Source organism: Panthera uncia, chromosome E3 (genome assembly GCF_023721935.1).
Source record: "Panthera uncia isolate 11264 chromosome E3, Puncia_PCG_1.0, whole genome shotgun sequence".
NCBI classification, from domain to species: Eukaryota; Metazoa; Chordata; class Mammalia; order Carnivora; family Felidae; genus Panthera; species Panthera uncia.
This window is the reverse complement of record NC_064815.1, coordinates 13,960,781-13,984,532: the sequence shown is the minus strand read 5'-3', so window position 1 is coordinate 13,984,532 and position 23,752 is coordinate 13,960,781. Positions and strand designations below refer to the sequence as shown.

Genomic DNA, 23,752 nt, shown 5'->3' with positions numbered 1-23,752 from the left:
TTGCCCATCAGCATCGAGCCCCTTCCCCGGGGAGCCCACTGTCCATAATCCGGCATCTGTGCAGCACCTCGGAGATGCCGCGGAGCCTGAGCTGGCACTCAGGGGGAAGCTGGGACACCGTGCTTGCCGAGGAGATGGCGCTGGTGCCTGGGGACCGGGAAGGTCCACGGTGGACAGTTCTCTCCAGAGCGGCACATGCCTTTTATTATTGCTGGCTCCAAAATACAACACAGACCCTCTTTATTTTAAGAATGTTTTGGTTTTTACTCTCCTTTGTTGGTAATGATCTCCCAACCCCAACAGCTCCAATCTAAAGAAAAATGATGGTTATGCGTGTCAAAGGTGAATACCAGACCAAGGCCAGTGCGCATCTTCCTGAATGGGGGAGGACCAGAGTGGGGTGTGGGCGGCTTGGCTGGGATTCGGAGCTGTAACCGCATCATGGTGGAAGCATCTCCAAGGTCCCACAGAGACGTGATTACTCCTGCTGGGAGAGTCGCCACCTTGCCGTCCCCTTCTCCTGGCACTAACACCGCCAGAGAGCAGGAGAGGTCTTGTGATTTAAACTCACGGTGGCCATCCTGCTCATCCAGGAAGGTGCTGGTGTCTAGGAAGATGGTGCCGGTCATCTGCCCCTTCAGATGGTTTCCTTCCCTTCTCTACGGAATGCTTTCTCATAGAATGTTCTAGCCCTGTGTGCTCAGGCCTTCTCTTCCGGCTCCCCTGCCCACAGCGACACCGGGGTCATGGCCCTATTCCTGACTGACACACGTTGCATTCAGGACCCATCTGTCCTGTTCTTAATCCAGCATTTGGAGACCACGGGGGGTCAGCGCAGGCCTCTGGCGGCCTGACTCTGCTTGGTCCTACTCTGTGAATCCCCAGGAGTTTAGATGCAGCTGGACCAAGGAAATCCCTGGGGGCTCCACGGATGGACCCTTGTCCCTCTCTTGGGACTGTAGCTCCCAGTGAGTCTCACACATGCTCATAGTTGAAGGTCTGAAGGCGATCCTTCTCTGGCTTCTCTACCTGACGTCTGTTCCCACCATTTCCCCACCAGCGCCGTGGCCCTGGTGGTCTGCAACCGAACTTCAGAGACTCCACCCTGTCTCACAGACTGTTCTGCCGTCTCTTGGCTCCAGGGCCCCAGGTGACATCAGTGACTCACAGTCTAGAGTCTTACATCCCATTGGGTAGCAGCAGCTCACTGACGGATGTTTCTAAACCAGTGGCCCCCACTGATATGGTGGCGGAGCTAGGGACGGGGAAAGATCCAGCACAGCAAAGCCAAAGGCAGAAAGTGGCCTGAGCTACCTCAGCTGCCAGCTAAGGGGAGCCAGGCAAAAAGTGGGGTGGCGTCGGGGCACCTCTCTCTGGAAGCCATTTCTGGGGGTGTCTCTGTAGTCCCCTTGCCACCCACAGCCCATCTGGGTCCTGAGGCCATTCTGCACTTCCTGCCCTCAGAGCCACACAATAAATTCCTTTTGTGTTTTTTGCATCAGCTTTCTTGGGTTCGTTTCTGTTACTGACAACCAAATGGCCCCTACTTGATGCACTTCCTAAAAGAAGCTGTCCCTCTGCTCACTCAGGGACACAGCTGTACAGACCCCTTGTGGCTCCATGGGCGAACTTTCCTTTCCATACTCCCTGCCAACTCCCCCTTTGTGTCTCCCACACGTTGACGAGCCATACACAGTGTGTCAGTTCTCCATTGCTACGCGACAGACGCCCACAGACTTGGCAACCTAAAACGACACACACGTATCACCTCCCAGCTTCTGTGGGTCAGGAGTCCAGGCACAGCTCAGCGGGGCCTCCACATAGGGTCTCACAGGCCGCTGTCAAGGTGCTGGCCAGGGTCAGGGTCTCATCTGGAGGTTCAACTGGGGAGGGATCCACACCTAAGCTCCCTTGTGGTTGTAGGACCACAAGGTCTGAGAGCCCTGGCTTCTTGCTGGCCCACACCTGGAGGTCCCCCTCAGCTCTTAGAGGCTTCCTACAGCCCCTCGACTCATTGGCTTCCCCAGTGTGGCCGCTAGTGCATCAGACCAGCAAAGACAGTCTCCAGGATGCATCTGCTGGCAAGACGGTCTTACGTGATGTGATGTAACCACCGACTGATATCCCGTCACCTCCACCATGTTCAACTGGTCAGTAGACGGTTGTGGGTCTGTCCACCATCAAGGGGAGAGGACTATACAAGGACACGAAAACCAGGAGGTGGGGATCGTCGAGGGTCACCTTAGGGTCTACACCACACACATGAGAATGTCATCACAAATGACACATGTGGGGCAACATTCGAACCAAATATTCTTTTGAGAGAACCAAAAAAGTCATCAGCGTTCTGTTTTCACCCTCTCTACTTGTATCTGAATGGAGTCTTTATGCACATCAATAAATTAGATTTGAATGACCAAAAAATTGTTTGCATGTCAGTTCATGATAGGGACCCCGCATTTGTATGTTTACACAAGGACCCTCAGAATTGAAGCCTGGTCTTCTAGATAATTGCTGGGTGTCCTCCAAGTAAATACTGAGGGCTCGCTCTTCCATGTGCTGGCCCAGACCCTGGGGACCCAACCTGAGCCACACAAGCATGGCCCTGGCTGCCGGGGAAACTGGCAGACGAACCCAGGACACACACCAGGGTGTGGAGAGGGAGGAGCCACGGGCAGGTGGAGGCGGGCCCTGCAGACAGAAGGACAGCTGGTGAAGTAGATGCCTCAGAGGCAGGGAGCCAGGCTGAGAGGTGAGGAGGAGCTGGAGCACCAAGGGCCTCGTCCAGTTGTCCAGGGCAGTTGGGAGCCGCTGAGGGAGCCATGGTGGGGGCGAAGGGGGGTGGCAGTCCCCGTGGTTTGTAGTTTAGACCCCTGCGGCTGTGACCGCAGGGAATGGACTAGAGCAGGGGCAAGACTGCTTGGCAGGGGACCCCAGGAGAAGAGCTGATTCAGGCCCAGATTTAGGTGGAGGTGGTGGGAAGGGGGGCCAGCGGACAGAGGAACACATCCTTAGGGAGGCAGAGGTGGCCCCGTTTGCCAACCGACTGTCCCAAAAGTGAGCACCAATGCAAAGGGCGGCCCTGCAGACCCTTCGTTGTCTGTGGTCGAGGTTGCACTGACTGGACTGGCCATTTGGTCCCCTGCACAAGCTCAGACCTCGGGGGCTGAATCTGTGCAGGGCTAGTGGGTATTCCTTCCTGGTCCCCGGGCAGGGGTGGGCAGTCAGGCCGGGGCAGGGCTGCGGCCGGTGGACGTGAGACCAGGAGCCGGATGACATCTGCGTCCTGGAGGCCCTCCACCTGTGCATTCGCCAGGCACAGTGCTAGGTGTCCGTGTGACAGACTTTACCCTTGTGGAACTTTCACTCCAGTTGGGAAGACAGTTAAGGAACCGATGATGATGTGTGATACCTGCTTTGAAGGCACATGCCCTAATGGGCCTGAGTGGGATGATCCCAGAAGGCTTCCCGGAGGAAGTGGTGTTTAAGCAGACGCTAGGAGTTAGGCAGAAGAAGAAGGAGGGGTAGGTTAGGTGGAGGGAAGAGCAGACAGATATAACCGGACTTCCGGGACCCACCGTGCACCAGCCCTGTGCTTGGCCCAGTGGTGGGAAACCCCGAGAGTGACGTGGACTTAGCCTGTGAGGGGAGAGGGTCAGAGTCGAAGCCGCAGAGAGGCCTGGCCATCAGGGGTTATTCCCATCAGGGAACGTGGACTTCATCCTGCGAGCCTGGGAAAGTCACCGAAGGGACCTACGCAGAACAGTGGCTTGATCAGATCCGCTCTCTCTGCCTGTGGGTGGACAGTGAGCGAGACGAGAGGCAGGAAGGCCAGTGGGGAGGCTGTGGCAGTGATCCGGGGGAGATGGCCGTGGCCTGCTCGAAACGCAGCTCCGACCCCGACCAGCAGCAGCAGAGATCTCTGGAGCCTGGCGGAGGGGCAGCGCTGGGGAGCTCAGGACCCCAGCAGGGCCTGCCGGGCCTCCCCTCCCCACCTTTGGCCCCTGGAGAAGGATGTTCGGCCCCCCTGGAGCCCACTCGCCTCAGATGCCGTCTCAGGCTCTTGCCAGCAACACGCTGGGGAGGGGCTCCCCGCAAAGTTTGGGGTGTGCCTCCGTCCACGGATCAGCGTGGCAAGGCCCGGCCTCCGACAAGGCTGCCCCCAGGTACCGAGGGCAACGACACACTGAGTGAGCCGATGGCTCCTCGGCCCCCGGTTTCCTGTCCATGTTCCTCTCAAGTGTGGAAACCGGGGTCCCCTGTGAGACTCCTGTTCCCCAGCCCTGTCACGCCAGCAAGTGGTTCCCATCCACCCCGCCAGCCCCCTCTGTCCCGGGACTGGAATCCTCGCTCATGGCGCCGGGCCGCCCCAGAGGTGGGCTCCCGGCTAGCTCTGGCGGTCTGCCCTCCCTCTAAGCCGTTCGTGGGGCCAACAGCCCGGACCGGAGATCCCATCAGACCCCACGAGGGCCCAGAACACAGACGTGAGGATGGCCGACCCAGCCCGGGACACGGTGGCTTTGCCCCTGGGCCAGCAGAGATTCGCTGTGGACAGACTTGTCCATCCTCCTGGCCGCTTGTTTGAGGGGAAGCAGCACGTGGACGACGAAGCAGAGAAAAGGCTCCACCAGTGCTTGGAAAGGGCGCGCAGTTCCCAGATTTTCTTCAAGCACAAGATTCCAGGGCGTCACCTGGCCCACTTCCCAGGGATCTCAGGGAGGAGCAGCCCTGCAGTGAGAAAGCGCTGGGGACCGGCTGCTGCTTCCCCCAAAGCCCGCCAGCGTGGAAGGCAAGCGGTGGAACGCAGGTCCCGGTCCCCGCACGTCGAAGGGAGCGGGAGAAGGTTAAGGGCTAGCGCTCGGCCGGGCCGGTGTGGCAGCTGCTGGGCTGGGAGGCCTTGGGGTTGTCTTAGCTTCTTTATCCCTCTGAATGTCGTTCTTGGTGTTCCACGACAGGTAAGAAGAGTGAACAGCCCTTTGAGAAAAGGAACCGTTTACACTTCTTTTTCCCCCAGATTCAAACCGCCATTGCTTTTTTATGTTTTTAAGTTTGTTTGTTTTTGAGAGAGAGCAAGAAAGGGAGGAGGGGCAGAGAGCTGGAGAGAGAGAATTCCAAGCAGGCTCCACACTGTCAGCAAGAGCCCAATGCCCACTGCGGGGCTCGAACCCACAAAGCCATGAGATTGTGACCTGAGCCGAAATCAACAGACACTTAACCGAGGCGCTTAACCGACAGCAACCCAGCAATCCATTGCCTTTGAAGAAGGTGCCTCACCCTGGATTTCAGCTCAGGCACCATCTCCCCAGCTTCGTGGGTTCGAGCCCTGCATCTGGCTCATGCTGACAGTGTGGAGCCTGCTTGGGATTCTCTCTCTCTCCCTCTCTCTCTCTCTGCCCCTCCCTTGCTTGGTCTCTCTCAAAAATGAATACATAAACTAGAGAAAGAAGAAGAAGAAGAAGAAAAGAGCTCGGTGTCATGTTGGAAATGCCCCGGAGGAACTCCCATGAAGCCTCGTGGTAAACAAACAAAGCTTTATTACTTATCTTCTCTCATTACAAAAACAGGGCACGGAAAATAAACCGAGAGCTCAGACCCCTGGGTTCACCCCACGTTAAGCAAAGTAGCCCCAGACAAAGACGGCACAGGTAACGCACACGATGAGGTTGATGTCCAGAAGGGTTTTCACGGGGGGGGGTTTCTTCCAAGGAGACGATGACGGGTTCCACTTTGCTGGGGGGCTCCTCCTTGCCCCGGCTCTCCATCCCACAGAGCCACAGGATGGCCCGTACCACTCTGGACTGCTCTGGGGTCGTGTCACCTAGAAGAACCCAAAGGAAGGTCATAAGGATGGGCTGTGCGTCCGGGAGAAGACACCAAGGGGACCAACCAGATGTGTTCCGCACATAGTAACAAATACTTGGTGTATCTCTCGTGTCTCTTGAAATGCACGGCCTCCTGGATCTATACTTGAGTTTCCCCTGTTAGGCTGATGTGGACACATAGCCACAGTGTGTATGCATGTGTGTGCATGTATGTGTGTGTGTGTGTATATATATATATATATATATATATATATATATATATACAGGGCCACGCATGATGATGAACAACAGCCCACAGCCTCAGGGTCATGGAGGCAATAGGGGCTGGTGGGGACTTTGGCTAATTGAAGGGCACATCCCAGGTCTTAAGGCGCCCGCTTTACAAGCTCCAGATGTCAGTCGTGCAGACACGTGGGCCCAGTGTTGTTACAATCTCCCCATTTTCCAAGAGAAGACAGATATCTGGAATTTTACATGCAATCTCCCGATTTTTAAATGCTAAGTCACATTTCATTACAATGGCAGGTGGGCTAAACCACAGTATGTCTGCAAGCTGCCAATTTGGAACGAGTGTAATGTAGAGAATGCCAGTAGTATTCCAGCCTACCTTGTGGGATTTCGAGAGGATTAGGTGAACCATGTTCTAGCAGGCGCTCAGCAAGTGTTTGCTGCTATTGCTTCCCAGCGAGGTATCTGATGGGGAGCTCAGTGGGTTAAGTGTTTGACTTTTGATTTCAGCTCAGGACACAATCTCGTGGTGTGTGAGTTCGAGCCCTGCATCAGGCTCCATGCTGATGGTGCAGAGGCTGCCTGGGATTCCTTCTCTCTCTCTCTCTCTCTCTCTCTCTCAAAATAAATAAACTTAGGGGCGCCTGGGTGGCTCAGTCGGCTAAGCGTCCAACTTCAGCTCAGGTCATGATCTCACGGTTCGTGGGTTCAAGCTTTGCATTGGGCTCTGTGCTGACAGCTCAGAGCCTAGAGCCTGCTTCAGATTCTGTGTGTGTGTCTCCCTCTCTCTCTGCCCCTCCCCCACTCACACTGTCTCTCTCTCTCCTTCAAAAATAAACATTAAAAAAAATTTTTTTTAAAAACACTAACTAAAGGAAAGAAAGAAAGTTACTGAAGAACCCACTTGCAAGGCTGGACATTAGGAGTCAGGCGGTGCTAAAATTTCAATTCTGCCCCTTCTCTGGCTTATGATTTGGTAGAAAAATTCCCCCCTGAAACAGAGAATTCTTCCTGGGCTTCTTCAACTGTAACCGAGGAGAGACCACTCACAGCTGTGGGGTTTGGATATGTTTTCTTGAATCATCTCCAACTGGATGGTGGTGATGCTGGTCTCGGGGGTCCCATTCTGAGAGACGGGAAGAGGCAGGGGAGTTTCTGGTGGGAGTGGCTGTTCCTTCTGGACCATGGGGTCATGACGAGTAAACCAGGTCAGGCGGCTTACCTAAGGAGCAGCGATGGATTAGGAGATTGGGGTCCCCTGCTCGACCCCGCGTTCAGCTTCATGTCTGAGAATGTCCCCGGCCTGGCCCTGTCACTGCACCTACCACGAGCTCCACTCCCTGCACTCTTCAGAAGCAGTGGGCATATTCCCCCCACGATGCCCCCAGGTTATTTCAGCAGCCTCAGTTCTGTTGGGACCTCCCCCCACCCCTCCCTCATTCCAGCCCCCAGGGCTTAACTAAGCCAGCCCGGGAATCTGGGGGGACCCGCCCGTGAGCCACTCAGCACATATATTTCTCTAGCTACAGGGACTGAATTGGTTCGCAGATACATGTGTCGAGCCGACTCCATCGATGGGAATCGGGAGCTTTGCCAGAAATGCTGGGATGAACATGTTTCTGCTATTGCTTAATGAATATAAGAGAAGATAAAAGCCTTAGAAGCTGGCAGGCCCCCGTGGTGCCTACAAATAGAGGCAGAAATAAGGATGGATTCTGATGATCCTCAGTCCTGAATCAGGCTGTCCCTCAGGCCTAACCCTGGATGTCCCAGCTTTTTGAACAGTCGAACCCTCTTTGTTAAGGCCAGCGTGGGTGCGTCTGCTCACGGCACAGGGTCTCCGTGGTTACACAGTACCAAACCCAAATGTACCATTTCCTTGGAGGGTGGCTCCGTGAACCAGCTCACAACGGACACCGTGATCAGAGTAACCGCGGACAGAATCATGGAGAAGTAGAGGTAGTGGACATGCTTCACCACGGCGGGGCGGTCATCTGGCTGGTCACACCGAGGCTGCGTGTAAACGAAGTCCAAGGCCAGCCGAATCAAGCCTAGGAGAAGGCCCAAGATCAGACCTGAGAAAGCACCCTGTAAATCAGAGCAAGGCCATCTTAGAGACGTCCAAGGTTAAGGGGCGGCCGGCCTGGGCCTCTGTGGACCTCGACCTCGACCCCGACAAGCCGTCCTCAAGAGCTTGGCTCTCTAGGGACGGTCGATGCACACGTCAGTGATTCGAAAGGACTGCAAGTTACTCAGCTGTTTATCTTTCACACGCGACTAATCATTTATGCATAATTCACTCCTTGTTAACTCGGCTCCCCCGTTTAGTGACGGAATGCATCAACACAGAACCCCCATCGCTGCTTTGCAAAGGCCGGGTGGCACCCTCCCCACGCCTCCCTCCACAGAAACGCATCCCCGGAAACGCCACCCACGCCCTCACGGGGCGGCGCTAGCTTCTCGCGTGGCGGGGACTCGTCCAGAGCTACCTTTTCATTGGTCCGCTTCCAGAAACATCCCATGATGAAGACCACAGCCACAGGCGGCTGCAGGTAGGAGCTGATGGACTGGATGTAAATGAAGAGCTGGCCCCCCTGGCTGGCCTGAACCACGGGGATCCAGAGGATGGAGACCAGCACCAACAACAACACAAACACCCTGACAGCAGGCCGAGAGAGACCCTGGTTAGTGTGCCTCCCGGGATGCTTACTGCTGTCTCTTGTTAACAGCTCTACTGGGGTAGAATTTTTACACCATAAGATTCCCCCATCGCAAGTGTACAATCCCAGAACTTCGGGTAACACAATCAAGATTCAGAGCATCCATTGCTGGGGCGCCCGGGTGGCTCAGTCGTTCGAACGTCCCACTTCGGCTCAGGTCATGATCTCATAGCTCGTGAATTCGAGCCCCACCTCGGGTTTTCTGCTGTCAGCACTGAGCCCACTTCAGAGCCTCTGTTCCCCTCTCTCTCTCTGCGCCTCCTCTGCTCACACTGTCTCCCTCAAAAATAAACTAACATTAAAAAAAAAAAAACCCGCCAAACTGTTTTAAACAGTTGGACCGTTTTACATTCCTACCTGTAGTGCTATGAAAGTTGCTATTTCTCTACCTCCGTGTCTGTCTCTCTTTTTTTAATGTTTATTTATTTTTGAGACGTGCGCAAGTGGCAGAGGGGCAGAGAGGGAGACAGAGGATCTGAAGCGGGCTTTGCACTGACAGCAGAGAGCCCGATGTGGGCCTCAAACCCACAGATCACGACCTGAGCTGAAGTCGGACGCTCGACCAACTGAGCCTCCTTGCCTTTTTGATTACAGCCATTCTAGGGGGTGTGTAGCTTTCTAGGGGTACAGTCTCATTTTGTAGATTGATCTAGATCGCAGATCCTTTGTCAGCTACATGGCTTGCAAATATTTTCTCCTCATCTGTGGCGTCTCCTCTCATTGCCTTGATGGTGTCCTTTGAAGTGAAAAACTTTTAGCTTTTGATGAAGTCTGATGTATTACGATTATTTTTTCTTTTCTGGGTTATGCTGTCTGTGTCTGACCTAAGAATGCTTTCACTAACCCAAGACTGAGACAGCCCTCCGGGCTCCAAGATGCCTTATTAGCATGTATTTTACATAAAATTTGCATACCATTCATTTTGGCCACTTCCGTTCCCCCCACTAGACTTCAGCACCTTGCAAAAAGCCTTGATAGAAAAGCCTTCCCTGAGGGGGTGCCTGGGTAGCTCAGCGGGTAGAGTGTCTGACTTCGGCTCAGATCATGATCTCACAGTTTGTGAGCCCGAGCCCCATCTCACAGTTTGTGAGCCCGAGCCCCGCGTCGGGCTCCATGCTGACAGCACAGAGCCTGGAACCTGCTTCGGATTCTGTGTCTCCCTCTCTCTGCTCCTCCCCCGCTCACGTTCTGTCTCTCTCTGCCTCTCTCTCTCTCTCAAAAATAAGTAAACATTAAAAAAAAATTTTTTTTAAGGAAAGCCTTCCTGAGTCCCCAGAACCCCATCCCCTTTTTACCAGGCTTTGGGGTCCCACCCAGTCCAGGCTGGGGACTCCTCCTCTGAATGTTTACATCTCCTGGCTCCTGATCATAGCACTCATTGGGGTTGTAATTTCCTTTTATTTTTTTAATTAAAAAAAAAAACGTTTATTCATTTATTTTGAGAGAGAGCACATGAGCAGGGGAGGGGCAGAGACAAGAGGGAGAGAGAGAATCCCAAGCAGGCTCCATGCCATCAGCACAGAACCCAATGTGGGGGTCGATCCCACGAACCATGAGATCGTGACCTGAGCCAAAATCAAGAGTTGGACACTTAACCATCTGAGCCACTCAGGCACTCTGTAATTTGCTTTTTAATTATCCTTTCTCTGTAATTCTCTTCTCTTTAGTTTTGTGAAAGCAAGAACTAAATCTTTGCTTTGCACTGCTGTGCGCCCGGCCACCTGGCACATAGTAGGTGCTCAGGGAACGTCTCTTGGATGAGTGACTTCTCTGCACGCAGAGTCCTAAGGAACCTCCCCTTTGCCATCAGAGGAGGCTGAGCCTCCAGGATGAGTGGCTGGTGGGGCGTGGCCTCTGGGTGGGCTCAGCTTTCTCCTCCCTGGGTGTGTGTGGGACTTTTCACTCCCCTCCCCGGGCCCTGCTCAGTACGGCCTTACCTGCCGACAATCATGAGCTCCCTCTCGGACGCCCGGGGCCGGATGCAATTCCAGAGGTCCATGGTGAAGATGGTGCTGGCACTGTTAAAGATGGAGGTGAGGGAGGACATGAGCGCCGCCACCATCACGGCCATCATGAGCCCACGGAGCCCTGGGGGCAAAAGGGAGGTCTATGGGCCTCAGGTTTCTCCTGCTACCGGCTGTCACCTCCACTCATGACCCCAGGACCCCAGGCCTGTAGCACCAGCTGATCCCAGTCGGTGCCCCTAGGAGGGGGCAGAACTCAGGGGACCATGAGGAGGGACTGGGGTTGCTTGTGGGGAGTCAGGCGGAGACCCCTGCAGAGCCAGGGCCTGGGTTTTATTCGGGGGCTCTGTGGCTCGGTCCCTCCCACGGCCCTCCCATCTTGTCCCTCCTTCAGGTCAGGGCTCAGCCGAGGCCCTCCTTTCTGGACGCTCCAGGGGACTGCACTCAGGGGAGAGGGGACATTACCTGTGGGCAGGAGCTCCAGCACAAGTTTGGGGTACGCGATGTCTGAGCAGCCAGAGGGATTGCTGCAGACCTTCAGGCAGGTGTCTCGGTCCGCACAAGCCACTTGATCTGTGGAAGAAACGAGGCCCAGAGTGAGCAGAGCCTCTGAGCCCAGGCCTTGCCAAAACACGGCCCGACTGACGCAGGCCGGCACCAGGAGCCAGGGTTTTTGCATATACCAGCATAGCTCAATGAAATAAAGGAGCCTGGACTCTACACCACGACCTTCTTGTTTAACCTTGCCATCGCTGCAAAACTGGGACGGTCACATAACGATCGTAGCGGGGGTCGGCCGAGATGACATACGTCATGCGCTTAACACAGTCCGATACGGAGGAAGGGCTGGATGCATTGCAGCTGTTATTACTGTGACCCAAATAAAGCTGACATACACCTAGTGGCCACTCTCTCCACAGTGTCCTACATCAGGCTGCATCCCCGGATCCCCCAAAAGGGGCCGCAAGCATTTCACATCTTGCCTGCCGTTTGTCGGAGGTGCAAAGGCGAATGCCATTGACTGGCACGTGGCGAGTTATTTTCTAAATCCCTCTTTACCCATCTCCTCAATAGCTGTTTTCATTGTAGGCTCATAACAATGCGACCACGCTGGCTGAGTGTCTCTCCTCCTCTCCCTGTAATTCTGTATCAGGTCTTTTCCCTCCTGGACAGCATTCTAGTTTTCTAGTGTAAATCCATCATGGCTTCCTGGCATCTGTAGTTCTTTCTTTTTTATTTTTAATTTTTTTAATGTTTGTTCATTTTTGAAAGAGAGAGACAGAGCACAAGCAGCGGTGGGACGGAGAGAGAGAGGAGGACACAGAATCTGAAGCAGGCTCCAGGCCCTGAGCTGTCAGCACCGAGCCCGAGGCGGGGCTCGAACTCACGAACTGTGAGATCATGACCTGAGCCGAAGTCAGACACTCAACCGACTGAGCCACCCAGGTGCCCCCTGGCATCTGTAGTTCTTTATGTCTTCCTAGCTTAAGGATGAACACAATCCCAGAAGATGAGCCTAGGTCTCCGGCTCGGAGGACAGAGTGTGTGGCATTGAGTAGGTGCTCAATAAATTTTTATGGGGCCGAGGCTAGCTATCACAGAACTGCTGTTTACTTTTTCATAACCATATGAGGAAGGCAGAGATTACTTTAACCCTTTCACAGATAAGGAACCAGGGCGAGGGACCTGATTATAAACACCTATGTCATGTCAGAGGCAGAGCTGAAACCCAGGTCTCCTGACTCCCAATCCAATTTTTCAGAGGAGGAAGACCAAGAGAGTGTATGTTTTCCATCTTTAATGAGTCAGCCAGTCACTTCATCTGAGGCTCAATTGTGACCACTGGGACCTTCAGAACTCTGTATGGTCTCAATGGTTCGGCACCTGCATCTGAGTGACCTCTTTCCTGTCACCTTGTCACCTTCTGCCTTCCTCAGCTCCGGATATCTGAGCCGACCAATGCTCCTCACCACCGTGCCAACGTCTACCCAACACCTGTCACCTTGGCTGGGCCACTTGTGATCTCTCAAGTCTCCTCTGCCAGATGGACTGAAAACTAACTCCCATGAATCACTCCTGGCCCCCTATTCTCAATCCAAAGGCTTCAGTCCTTTTTCCTCATTTTGAGGGGTGACACTGCTTTTCAGCCCATCTCGAACCTCAGTTTACAAGTGAACATGGAGCCCTCCACTGCCTGTGCTGACTTCCCCCCCACCCCCCGCCCACTCCAATGCAGTTCCAATGTCATGATAACCATTTAGGTGAGGCCTCAAAAGCAGATGTTGGACAGTATACCAGATGAGCTTATATATTCTATATTTTTACCTGCATTAAAACTGCTAATTTAATAAATGTCAAAGGAGACCACGATTTTAAAATGCAAAATGGGGCACCTGGGTGGCTCAACTGGTTAAGCTTCCAACCTCGGCTGAGGTCATGATCTCGCGGTTCGTGGGTTCAAGCCCCGTGTCGGGCTCTGTGCTGACAGCTCTGTTTCAGATTCTGTGCCTCCCTCTCTCTCTGCCCCTCCCCTGCTCACACTCTGTCTCTGTCTCTCTCAAAAATGAATAAAAAATTTTTTTAAATGCAATATTGTTGTATCTTCCTTTTTGTAACATCAGACCTCAGAAATGGAAATACTCTTGGCCCTTTCATCCACTGGGAAGTCCAAAGTCATACTGGTCTCTATAAAATTTCTCCACACGCTGTCATTTGTCTTCTCAAGGACGGGACCCTTTGCTCCACTAACATCCACCAATGGGTGTTGTGGCCACAACTGATCATACAATTGCTGCGGAATAGAAGTAGATGCCCCCAAAACTCTGGTTCAATCCTTACATAAAATTAAAACTGTAGACCAAAAGTGATATTTGATGAGAAGTCTTGAGCTGAAAACATCTTAAGAAAAATTATTTTGAGAGTTCAAAGTTCTTGGCTTTTTATGACTCCTCTGAGAAGTCTTAAAAGATAAGGAAGTACTGTCATTCCCATGCCCAGAACATGGTAAGGAGCCTCCCAGTCGGGCAAAGGTCTTGTTCACCTTCAAATCCTATGGGCTTTGCTTCTTTTTGTCCAAAAGCCCCTCTCTTCAAGGTACATCTAGAAGGAGAAAGACTCTCCCCGAGATATTTAATTAACTACACAGTTTAACCTTTGGTTGTTAACTTCATGTTGTTTACCCTTCTCGACATGCAACCTTCAACCATGAAATGTGACAGACACAGTTTACAAGGCCATTGTCCTTGTCTGTTCAGCTTAAAGAATCCATAAGGATATTAGTTGGCTCAGCTAAGTTACATGTGGAACCAGCGGCCTGGCAGATCATTAACCCACCATTCAGTAACAACCACCCACATGCCTTAGGTTAATTAATCAACCATTCAGATCTGGGGCAGGTTCTTCTGTCAGAACCTCTGATGTCTGACAGGAAGGATGCTTCTGGCAATGTCAGATCCGAATAACACAAAACCTGTTTCTGAATGCCAACATTCACCGGAGGTTCACTATGGCTCAGGTGCTACGGAGAAAGACAGTACATATACCTTCTCTATATTCTTCACAACTCCATGGGGAAGATGTGGTTATTACCCCTATTTTAAAGGCAAGTAAATTGAGGCCCAGAGAGGTGAAAAGGCTTCCTCAAATCATACAGCTAGAAGTATCATGGGTGGGTCTCATTCCCCTAGCGTATTTCCAGGGCTCAGGTGGGACCATTGGCTTTGAAAATGGGCACATTTCTAGACTCATGTTTTATTGGTTTTGAGGGTGGTTTTGCTTCTCCCTTAGTTTCCACTAGGGTTCATTTCAAAGTCTGCACCATTTCTCACTTGGATAAGCGGAAGAGAGTGTTGTCCAGACTCATGATAGCTCAGGACTGCAGCATCCTTTTAGGTGGTTTCTGGACCCAACTGAGGATTCAGGGGGCACCTGGCAGAGCAGACATGGGGGAAGACACAGGAACAGGTAAGTAGAGTGGCCGGGGTTTCTCAGTCTTCTGGAGGGCTTGTTAAAAACAGATTGCCGGGCTTCAACTCCAAGGGATTCTGATTCAGTAGGTCTTGGATGGGGCCTGAAAATTTGCATTGTTTTTAAAGAGAGAGAGCACAGGTTGGGGAGAGAGGCAGACTGAGACAGGGAGAGAGAGAGACAGAATTAAACAGGCTTCACACTGAGTGTGGAGGGGGCTCGATCCCACAACTCTGGGATCATGACCTGAGCCGAAATCAAGAGTCAGATGCTCAACAGACTGAGCCACCCAGGCGCCCCTGAAAGCCTGCATTTCTAACAAGTTCCAAGGTGACACTGATGCTGCTAGACTGGGGACCACACTTGGAGAAGCACTTGTCCAGGCCTTCAAACACACTACGACCACCTCACCCTCTCCACCCTACTTCACTCTCCCTTCACACTTACTGCTGGTACCACATGCTAGAGTGTTTTGATTTATATTTTAGCTTGCTTTTTCCCGAGTACCAGACTCATCCATTACATTACAAAGTCCTTAGGGGCAAAGAACATGGCATCGTGATTGCTGATTGGCTGGCTGTTAACAGTGATGGTCAGGGTCTTGTGATTGGTCTTCCAGACACCGATCCAAAGCTTAAAGTGTAATTTGCTGCAAGATACAGTAACATGAGGGGCACCTGGCTGGCTCAGTCAGTTGAGCATCCAATTCTTGGTTTCTGCTCAGGTCAAAACCTCATGATTCATTAGTTCGAGCCCCGCGTCGGGCTCTGCGCTGACAATGCGGGGTCTGCTTGAGATCCTCTCTTTCCCTATCTCTCTGCCCCTTCCCTGCCATGCGTGCTCTCTCTCTCAAAATAAACAAACTTAAAAAAAAATCCTAAGATACGTGATTAAGAGTCGGGCTTTGGAGGCCGATGCACCTAGGTTCAAATCCCAGCTCACCCAGCACTAGCCAGGTAACTTCTGGCAAGTCACGTAGCCTAGGAGGGGTCTAGGTTGCTCTTCCTTAACCCCCACATCCAACCCATCATTAATCTTATTAGCTCGGGGCGCCTGGGTGGCTCAGTCGTTAAATGCTGGACTCTTGATTTCAGCTCTGGTTACGACCTCACAGTTGGTGAGTCTGAGCCTCGCATCAGGCTCTGTGCTGACAGCGCAGGACCTGCTTGGGATTCTCTCTCTCTCTCTCTCTCTCTCTCTCTCAAAATAAATGAATAAACTTAAAAAAAATCTTATTGGCTCCACTCTGAAATGTATTTTGAAAACATCCATATGGATCAACTTTTTTTTTTTTAATGTTTAGTTTTGAGAGACAGGGTATGAGCAGGGGAGGGGCAGAGAGAGAGGGAGACACAGAATCCAAAGCAGTCTCCAGGTCTGAGCTGTCAGTACAGAGCCCGACGTGGGGCTCGAACTCACGAGCCGCGAGATCACGACCCGAGATAAAGTTGGACACTTAACCGACTGAGCCACCCAGGCGCCCCTTTGTGGATCAACGGCTGCCTTGTCACAGAGGACATCCCTGGAAAGCTTGTCAGAAGAAACCACTGCCCAGAATTCCCTGCAACATCTCCCTGTGCCTGTCACTCACAGCTGTCGGCACAATCAATGGATATTTATAATCTTTTTCTCCTCTACCACTAGAATGTGAGCCCTACAACAGCAGAGATACTGTTTGTCTTATTCACTAATGGATCCCCAGCATCTTCTAGAATAAGGCCTGGCAGATCATTGGCTCTCAGGATCTTTGGTGGATACACAGAAGAATAAATAAATGAGCAGATTAACTGACTTCTCTGAACTTCAATATCCTCATCTGTAAATGAAAACAGCCCTAACAGTACCTATCTCTTAAGGCTGTTTTGAGGAGTAAATGAGATAATACATTTAAAAAAAAAAAAAAAAAAAAAGAGCAAACACTTCTACAGTGCTTACTTGTGCCAGAACTGCTTTACGTCTCATGAAGTAATATCCCCGTTTTATGAGTGAGGAAACAGAGGCAAGTGGCTTTCCAAGGTCACACAGCTAGTATGTGGCAGAGCCAGGATTCTGGCTGTACCGTTCAAATCAGAGTCCATATTCATAACCACTGCACTCTCGGTAAGACTCGGCGTGATGAACGTAGGTTGTTTAAAGCTGCTTTCTTGTGCACATGTTAAGCCTACCCGAGAGCTGTGTACTTTCCATCAAGTCACTCCAGCTCTTAGTCTCAGGAGGGTTTTTCCAAGCCTTGTGCACTTTCCCTGGACACCGGCCCAGTGACTCTGGGTTCTCCATGCCATCTGGACTGCAGGAGCATGAGCCCAGCGTCTAGCACCACGGACAGCTCCCCACACTTTCCTCCTAATGCTTACTGTCCTAAATTATTCTGACAAAATTTCTGGGCCATCCTACTGAAAGGGCGGGCCTACGCCGGCCGACTCCATCTTGTTCTGTGTCCTTCACCTTGACCACACCTCCTCCCCTTGAGTAACCCCCCCCTCACCTGCCTAACAGGACTCGGACCCTTCCCCAGCCAATCGGCTGAGGCCATAGCCATTACCTGACCAACTGCCCCTAGGCCCCAGTAAAACCTTTGTCCTTTTGAAACTCGCTCTTTTTCCCTTTCCCTGGTATCTCACCGCTGAGTCGGTGCAGGTAGGGGATTGAGCTCGAGCTAGCTCGAATAAAGGCTCTTTGCTTTTGCATCGGACTCGGCTCCCTAGTGGTCTTTGGGGATCACGAATTCTGGGCATAACACTACCCTTTCTTTACCAGGTGGCACTGTTTAGGATAAAGCACAAAGGAGGAAGCACTCTAGGTTACACTCCCCTTTGAGTTAACAACAGCCTTGGTGGGCATGAGAGAAGGCTCACCGATATGGAAGAAGAGGAACTTTCCTCCATACAGATCAGCAGTTCCTGACATCACAGTGACTCCCGATTACACCCTCCCCCCAGTCCTGTTTATCCACACAGTGCAAATGTCATCACTTTACCAGACTGAAAAAACTTTTCTAAGGCAAATATTCTAGAGGCTATGATATCCCTGATTTTTGTTAAATACCCCCAAAGTTATTTGGCCACTGGGCCAAAATGACCAAATGGAGCTGAAACACTAAAGCATTAAGAGGAACTCTCACATTAGTCTTTAGGAAACTGACATCTGGAACCACAAGGTCTTAGCTCAGTTTGTGGCTTCAAAAAAATACACACGGGTCACCCCTCGATTGGACATATACTAGACGTTCCTGTTGAACCCCTGTTGGGAAACAGTATAGAGTCAAATGTCCGGATGGAGATACCTCAGTCAAAATCACTCTGCAGGGACTCCAATCACATTCTATGATGGCAGTCATACATTTAGAACATGTATGAAACTCAAAGGGCCTGAAACCAAAGACAGATGGCCTCTACTCCCCACTGTCTTCTCACCTGGGAAGAGGACACGACTGACCATTCCAGGGAATACCATCATGAAGAGAGGAAGCACCTTCAGGTAGGCAGCCATCAGAGAGCCTCCTTTGGCATGGGACAGGTTCTTGGCAGCCAGAGACCGCTGAACAATCACCTGGAAAACAGTGGGGTGGTTGGGAGCTGAGGTGGCTCTCTGTAACGGCAAACTAAGTGTGCACAGCTCCTGAGTACGTGTCAAGGACTTAGGATCTTGGTTTGCCTGGCTTCCCTCAGAGGAAACATTGCTTCCCTATCTCCAATACCCATGGTACAGTTCGGGAAGCCAGGAATCCCATTCTGTTCCCTCCCCACTCCTTTATCCTGGGATTGCCGCTGGCCAATTAGATTTCTCCACAGAGTTACTCTATTTCTCTGGCTACCATTTTCAATTAAGGACAAGTACAAATCCAAGGTGGGCCAGTTACAACTTCCCATGGAACTTCTCTAAGTATCCGACTTCAGCTCAGGTCATGATCTCATGGTTTGTGGTTCAAGCCCCGTGTCGGGTCTGTGCTGACAGCTCAGAGCCTGGAGCCTACTTCGCATTCAGTGTCTCCCCCTCTCTCTCTGCCCCTCCCCTACTCATGCTCTGCCTCTCCCTCTCTCAAAAATAAATAAACATTAAAATATTTTTGAGAGACAGGTGCCTGGGTAGCTCAGTCGGTTAAGTGTCCGACTTCAGCGCAGGTCATGATCTCATGGTTTGTGAGTTCGAGCCCTGTGTCGGGCTCTGTGCGGACAGCTCGGAGCCTGGAGCCCACTTCCGATTCTGTGTCTCCTGTCTCCTTCTCTCTCTGCCCCTCTCCCACTCTTGCTTTGTCTCTCAACAATGAATAAACGCTAAAAAAATTTTTTTCTTAATTTAAAAAAATTTTTTTAAGAGAGAGACAGAGCACACCCCCAGGCCCAAGTCATGGAACCACAGTTCATAGGACTAGTATGAAAAGGAATTAATTCACCGAATGGTTAGATCAGGGCCTGGATCAGTATCAGGAAATGTTTAAATGCCATTATAATTGTCCACTGTTACTTACCTTCTCAGTCTCTACCCAGGAAGATCTGGAACATTCTTTGTGAATTGTGAATGCTGCTTTGCCCGTGTCCTGTTCTAAAAGTAGCCTAGACAGAGGGCTGTGCGTTCCCTAGGGCAGCACCAGCACAGTGAACCAAGTCAGAAGACCCTACAGAATCTAGGTCAGCAGCTACACTGTGTGGTCAAAACCAGTACAGCGTCAAGGAGGGCTTGGGTTTCTAGGCCCTCTTGCCCTGCCTGGCATTTGGAAGGAGACAGAGTCTTCTGTGACTACGTCCCCAGGCTCCTGAACCATGCAAGGTGGGTTGGAGGCGGCTTTCAAAGGGTGCATGCTGGGATCCCAACTAAGAAGGGCGTGAGGAATCTCAAGGAAATATTTGCACAAATTCATACTGTGTCAAGAGCAGTTAACAGGGGCGTCTGGCTGGCTCAGTGGGTAGAACATGTGATTTTTTTTTTTTTTTAATTTTTAAAAAAACGTTTATTTGAGGGAGAGAGACAGAGCGTGAGTAGGGGAGGGGCAGAGAGAGGCGCAGAGAGAATCCAAAGCAGGCTCCAGGTTCTGAGCCATCCGCACAGAGCCCGACATGGGGTTTGAACCCACAAGCTGTGAGATCACGACCTGAGCTGAATCCAGACACTTAACCAACTGAGCCACACAAGGCTCCCCTTTGCGATTCTCCATCTCAACATTATGAGTTTAAGCCCCACATTGGGCGTGGAGCCTACTTAAAAAAAAAAAATAGCAGTAACATAAACCATAGCAAACCTATAAATGTTTTTAATGGTATATCAGCTGTCTCTGCAACAAAAGGACTATGACCGAATTCCTCATGCTTCCCTCTTCTGTAACCATTAGTAACCCCACTTAACAGATGAGGAAACAAGATGTTAGGATGCCAAGGTTACGCCCCCTGAACTTAACTCCAGGCCTGGTAAGTTTGCTTTTTTTCATGTTTATCTTTGAGGTGGGGGAGGGGCAGAGAGGGAGGGGGATGGGGGATCCAAGCAGGCTCCGCGCTGTCAGTGCAGAGCCCGATGCGAGGCTGAAACTCACACCCCGAGCGGAAACCGGATGCTCAACCGACTGAGCCACCCAGGTGCTCCCAGGCCTGTGAAGTTCAAAGCTCATGCTGTTAACCTAGATCTGCGCTGTGTCCCAAGGTCTCCTCTACCTGAGATGGGCTGAGGGGGAGAAGATTTGCCAAGGACGGGCTCCCTCTTAGAGGGGCGGTTCATGTGTGCTGCGCCCACCACTGCCCCGGGCGCAGAGGAGTCGCGGCCCGTGGGGGGACCTGGCCTCCTTTTCCTGCAGTGTTGACCGGCATACATTCCGCGGCCCCACGCCATGATCGTTACTTCGGTTAAACTTCCATCAGCCCTGACTCTGCAATACGGCTGCCAAGATGGCACACGGATCTCTGGTCTTCGACAGGAGAGGCATTTTGATTCACGGGGCTTAAATCTTGACAAAGTACGAACAGGTGCACAGGAGGAAACAACTTCCATCCAACCTGGCGCGTCTGCCCTGTCTCCCTGCCCATGAGCCCTCTTCTTTCTTTTACCTACATGCATCCGGCTCCTTTGTGCAAATGTAAGAAATGTGAACGTTGATTCTATCCACGCTCTGTCAACACAAGGGCTAATTATGCATCCTGTGCTGCCTTGTACCTTATTGCTTTCTCCTTTGCACAGGCTGTTCCCTCTGCTGCACACTCTGTTCCCCACCTATCGCTGGGAGCCCTGCTCCTCTCCTTCGAAGCCTGTGCTTCCAAGGGTCACTTCTTGGTCCTACCTCCCCTTGCCACCCTATTTTATTTATTTTTTAGTATATATTTTTAATCTCTACACCCAGTGTGGGGCGTCAGCTCAACCCTGAGATTAAGAGTTGCACGTTCCACCACTGCCCTTTTTAAAAAAATTTTAATTTATTTTTATGGGGCGCCTGAAGCCTGCTTTGGATTCTGTGTCTCCCTCTCTCTCTGCCCCTTCCCCAATCACGGTCTCTCTCTCTCTCTCTCTCAAAAATAAATACACATTTAAAAAATAAATTTTCAGGGGCGCCTGGGTGACTCAGTCGGTTGAGTATCCGACTTTGGTTCAGGTCATGATCTCGTGGTTCGTGAGTTCAGGCCCCGTGTCGGGCTCTGTGCTGACAGCTCAGAGCCTGGAGCCTGTTTCAGATTCTGTGTCTCCCTCTCTCTCTCTGACCCTCCCCCATTCATGCTCTGTCTCAAAAATAAATTAAAAAAAATTTTTTTTAAATAAATAAAATTTTAATTTATTTTTAATTTTTTAAATGTGTATTTATTTGAGAGAGTATGAGTGGGGGAGGTCAGAGAGAGGGGACAGAGGATTGGAAGCAGGCTCTGTGCTGACAGTAGAGAGCCCAATGTGAGGCTTGAACCCACGAACCGTGACATCATGACCTGAACCAAAGTTGGATGCTTAACCAACTCAGCCACCCAGGAACCCATACCACCACCCTATTTTAAACTGCACTCCCACACTCAACCCCTGTTTCCCTACCCTGCTTTAAAAAAAAAAAAATGATATATATCACCTTTAAATATTCCACACAATTTGCTTAAATAGATATATTGTCTGTCTACCCCCCCACTAGAAGAAGGTGAGCTCCGAGAGAGGCGAGAGCCCTGTCTGATTTGTTTGCTCATGATTTCCAAGTGCCTGGTGCACAGAGGACACCCAGTGAGTATTTGTTGAGCAAATGAGGCCCACTATCAGTTTTAACCTCCTTTTGAAATATATCACCTGTTTTGCTTAGTGGATCTTTCCCGACATTAGCAGGATGTATTAAGAGTTTCCCTTCGTGGGCGCCTGGGTGGCTCAGTCAGTTGAGTGACCAACTCTCAGTTTCAGCTCAGGTCATGATCTCGCGGTTCATGGTTTTGAGTCCCACATCAGGCTCTGCACTGATGGTGCAGAGCCTGCTTGGGATTCTCTCTCTCTCTCTTTCTCTCTCTCTCTCTCTGCCCCACCCCTGCTCCTGCTCTCTCTCTCTCAAAATAAATAAATAAACTTAAAAAAAAAAAAAAAGAGAGAGGCACCTGGGTGGCTCAGTCGTTAAGCATCTGACTTTGGCTCAGGTCATGATCTCACGGTTTGTGAGTTCAAGTCCCACATTGGGTAAGCTTGTGCCCTGCTTCGGGGGAACCCCACTTCTCTCTTTCTCCCTCTGCCCCTCATGTGATTTTCTCTCCTCTCTCTCTCTCTGCCCCTTGCGCACTTGCACCCTCTTTTTCTCTCTCTCAAAAAGAAAAGAGTTCCCCTTTGCAAATATTAGTAGCTTTGGATTTGCCCCTACATGAGCAAGCTCAAGAGGTAAAACAACACACAGATGTAAAAAGGAAGTAGTCGAGCTTGGGGGCAAGGGGGGCGGGGAATGCAAACAAGAGCAGATGGAGGGAAGAAAAACCAGAGTCTCCGCCCCCCCCCAAGGAAAGAAGCCTCCCGGAGGGCGCTCGCTCAGCCAGCTGGTCTGTACCTGATCCGTGCACCAGTACCAGAGCGACGGGATGGACATTCCAAATAGGATCCCGGGCCACGGGAGGTCGGATGTCAGTGGGTCTCTGAAAATATGGAAGGCGTCATCTCGGGGCAGTCCGCAGCTGCTGTTCTCACTCCGGTTGCTAGCCAGGGCCAAGAAGTACTTCTCCTTTAGGCCTTCCATCCCTCCGACTGCAGCAAAACCTAGAATTCAGAGGAATAGCAAATTGTCCAGAAACTCAGAGCAATCCACACCAAGTGGTTAAGGGGATGGTAGGAGATGGGTGAAATCCTACTTAGAGCAGAGCTACTCAGGAAGGTTAGTCGCCTTCAAGGTTCTTAACTTTTTTTATATGCCTTCGGTAGTGATTATGTATTGCTTCTCAAAATATTAATAATCAGGGGCGCCTGGGTGGCTCAGTCAGTAAAGCATCTGACCTCAGCTCAGGTCATGATCTCACCCTGCGTCGGCTCTGTGCTGACAGCTAAGAGCCCGGAGCCTGCTTTGGATTCTGTGTCTCCCTCTCTGCCTACCCCTCCCCTCCTGGTGCTCTCTCTCTCTCTCTCAAAAATGAATAAACATTAAAAAATATTAATAACATAATACAAAATACATAGGACTGTAAAGGAAACAGATATACTGAAGACAATCATTGAAACATAAAAATTGTGACTCAATAATTTACATATTTGCTCCATTAAACAGTAAGAACAGCAGTGAGCGTAATAACAATTTATTTATTTTTAAGATTTTATTTTTAAGTAATGTCTACACCCAACATGGGGTTAGTTAAAATGAAGGTTAATATAAATGGCTTTAAAAAAAAAAAAAAGGCTTTTTCTTCTTTTTAATCACTCTAAAAGACAAATGACTGTCTAAAGCAAAACTTGTAGCGTTGTATTGGGGTTTAAAACATCTGTAAATGTATGGCAACAATAAAAGAAGAGAGGATTTGGGAGTGTAATATTGTAAGGTTCTTTTTTCTTCTTTTTTTTTTTTTTTTTGAGAGAGACTTGTGCTGTCTCTCTCTGAAAAATAAACATCTAAAAAAAATTTTTTTAATGAATTCAGTAAAGT

The 23,752-nt window shown here is 50.9% G+C and overlaps 1 protein-coding gene across 1 annotated transcript in view; it reads right to left on the bottom strand.

Moving 5' to 3' along the window:
- Positions 1-5,533: 5,533 nt before the first annotated feature.
- The window catches only part of SLC5A11 (solute carrier family 5 member 11), a 38,552-nt gene continuing 20,333 nt past the window's right edge, over positions 5,534-23,752 (bottom strand). Inside the window, 9 exon segments of the mRNA XM_049638451.1 lie at positions 5,534-5,692; positions 5,694-5,818; positions 7,101-7,272; positions 7,923-8,138; positions 8,540-8,708; positions 10,708-10,858; positions 11,200-11,307; positions 18,114-18,249; positions 22,673-22,878. Coding sequence (XP_049494408.1) covers positions 5,612-5,692; positions 5,694-5,818; positions 7,101-7,272; positions 7,923-8,138; positions 8,540-8,708; positions 10,708-10,858; positions 11,200-11,307; positions 18,114-18,249; positions 22,673-22,878 — 1,364 coding nt within the window. The 3' untranslated portion in view covers positions 5,534-5,611.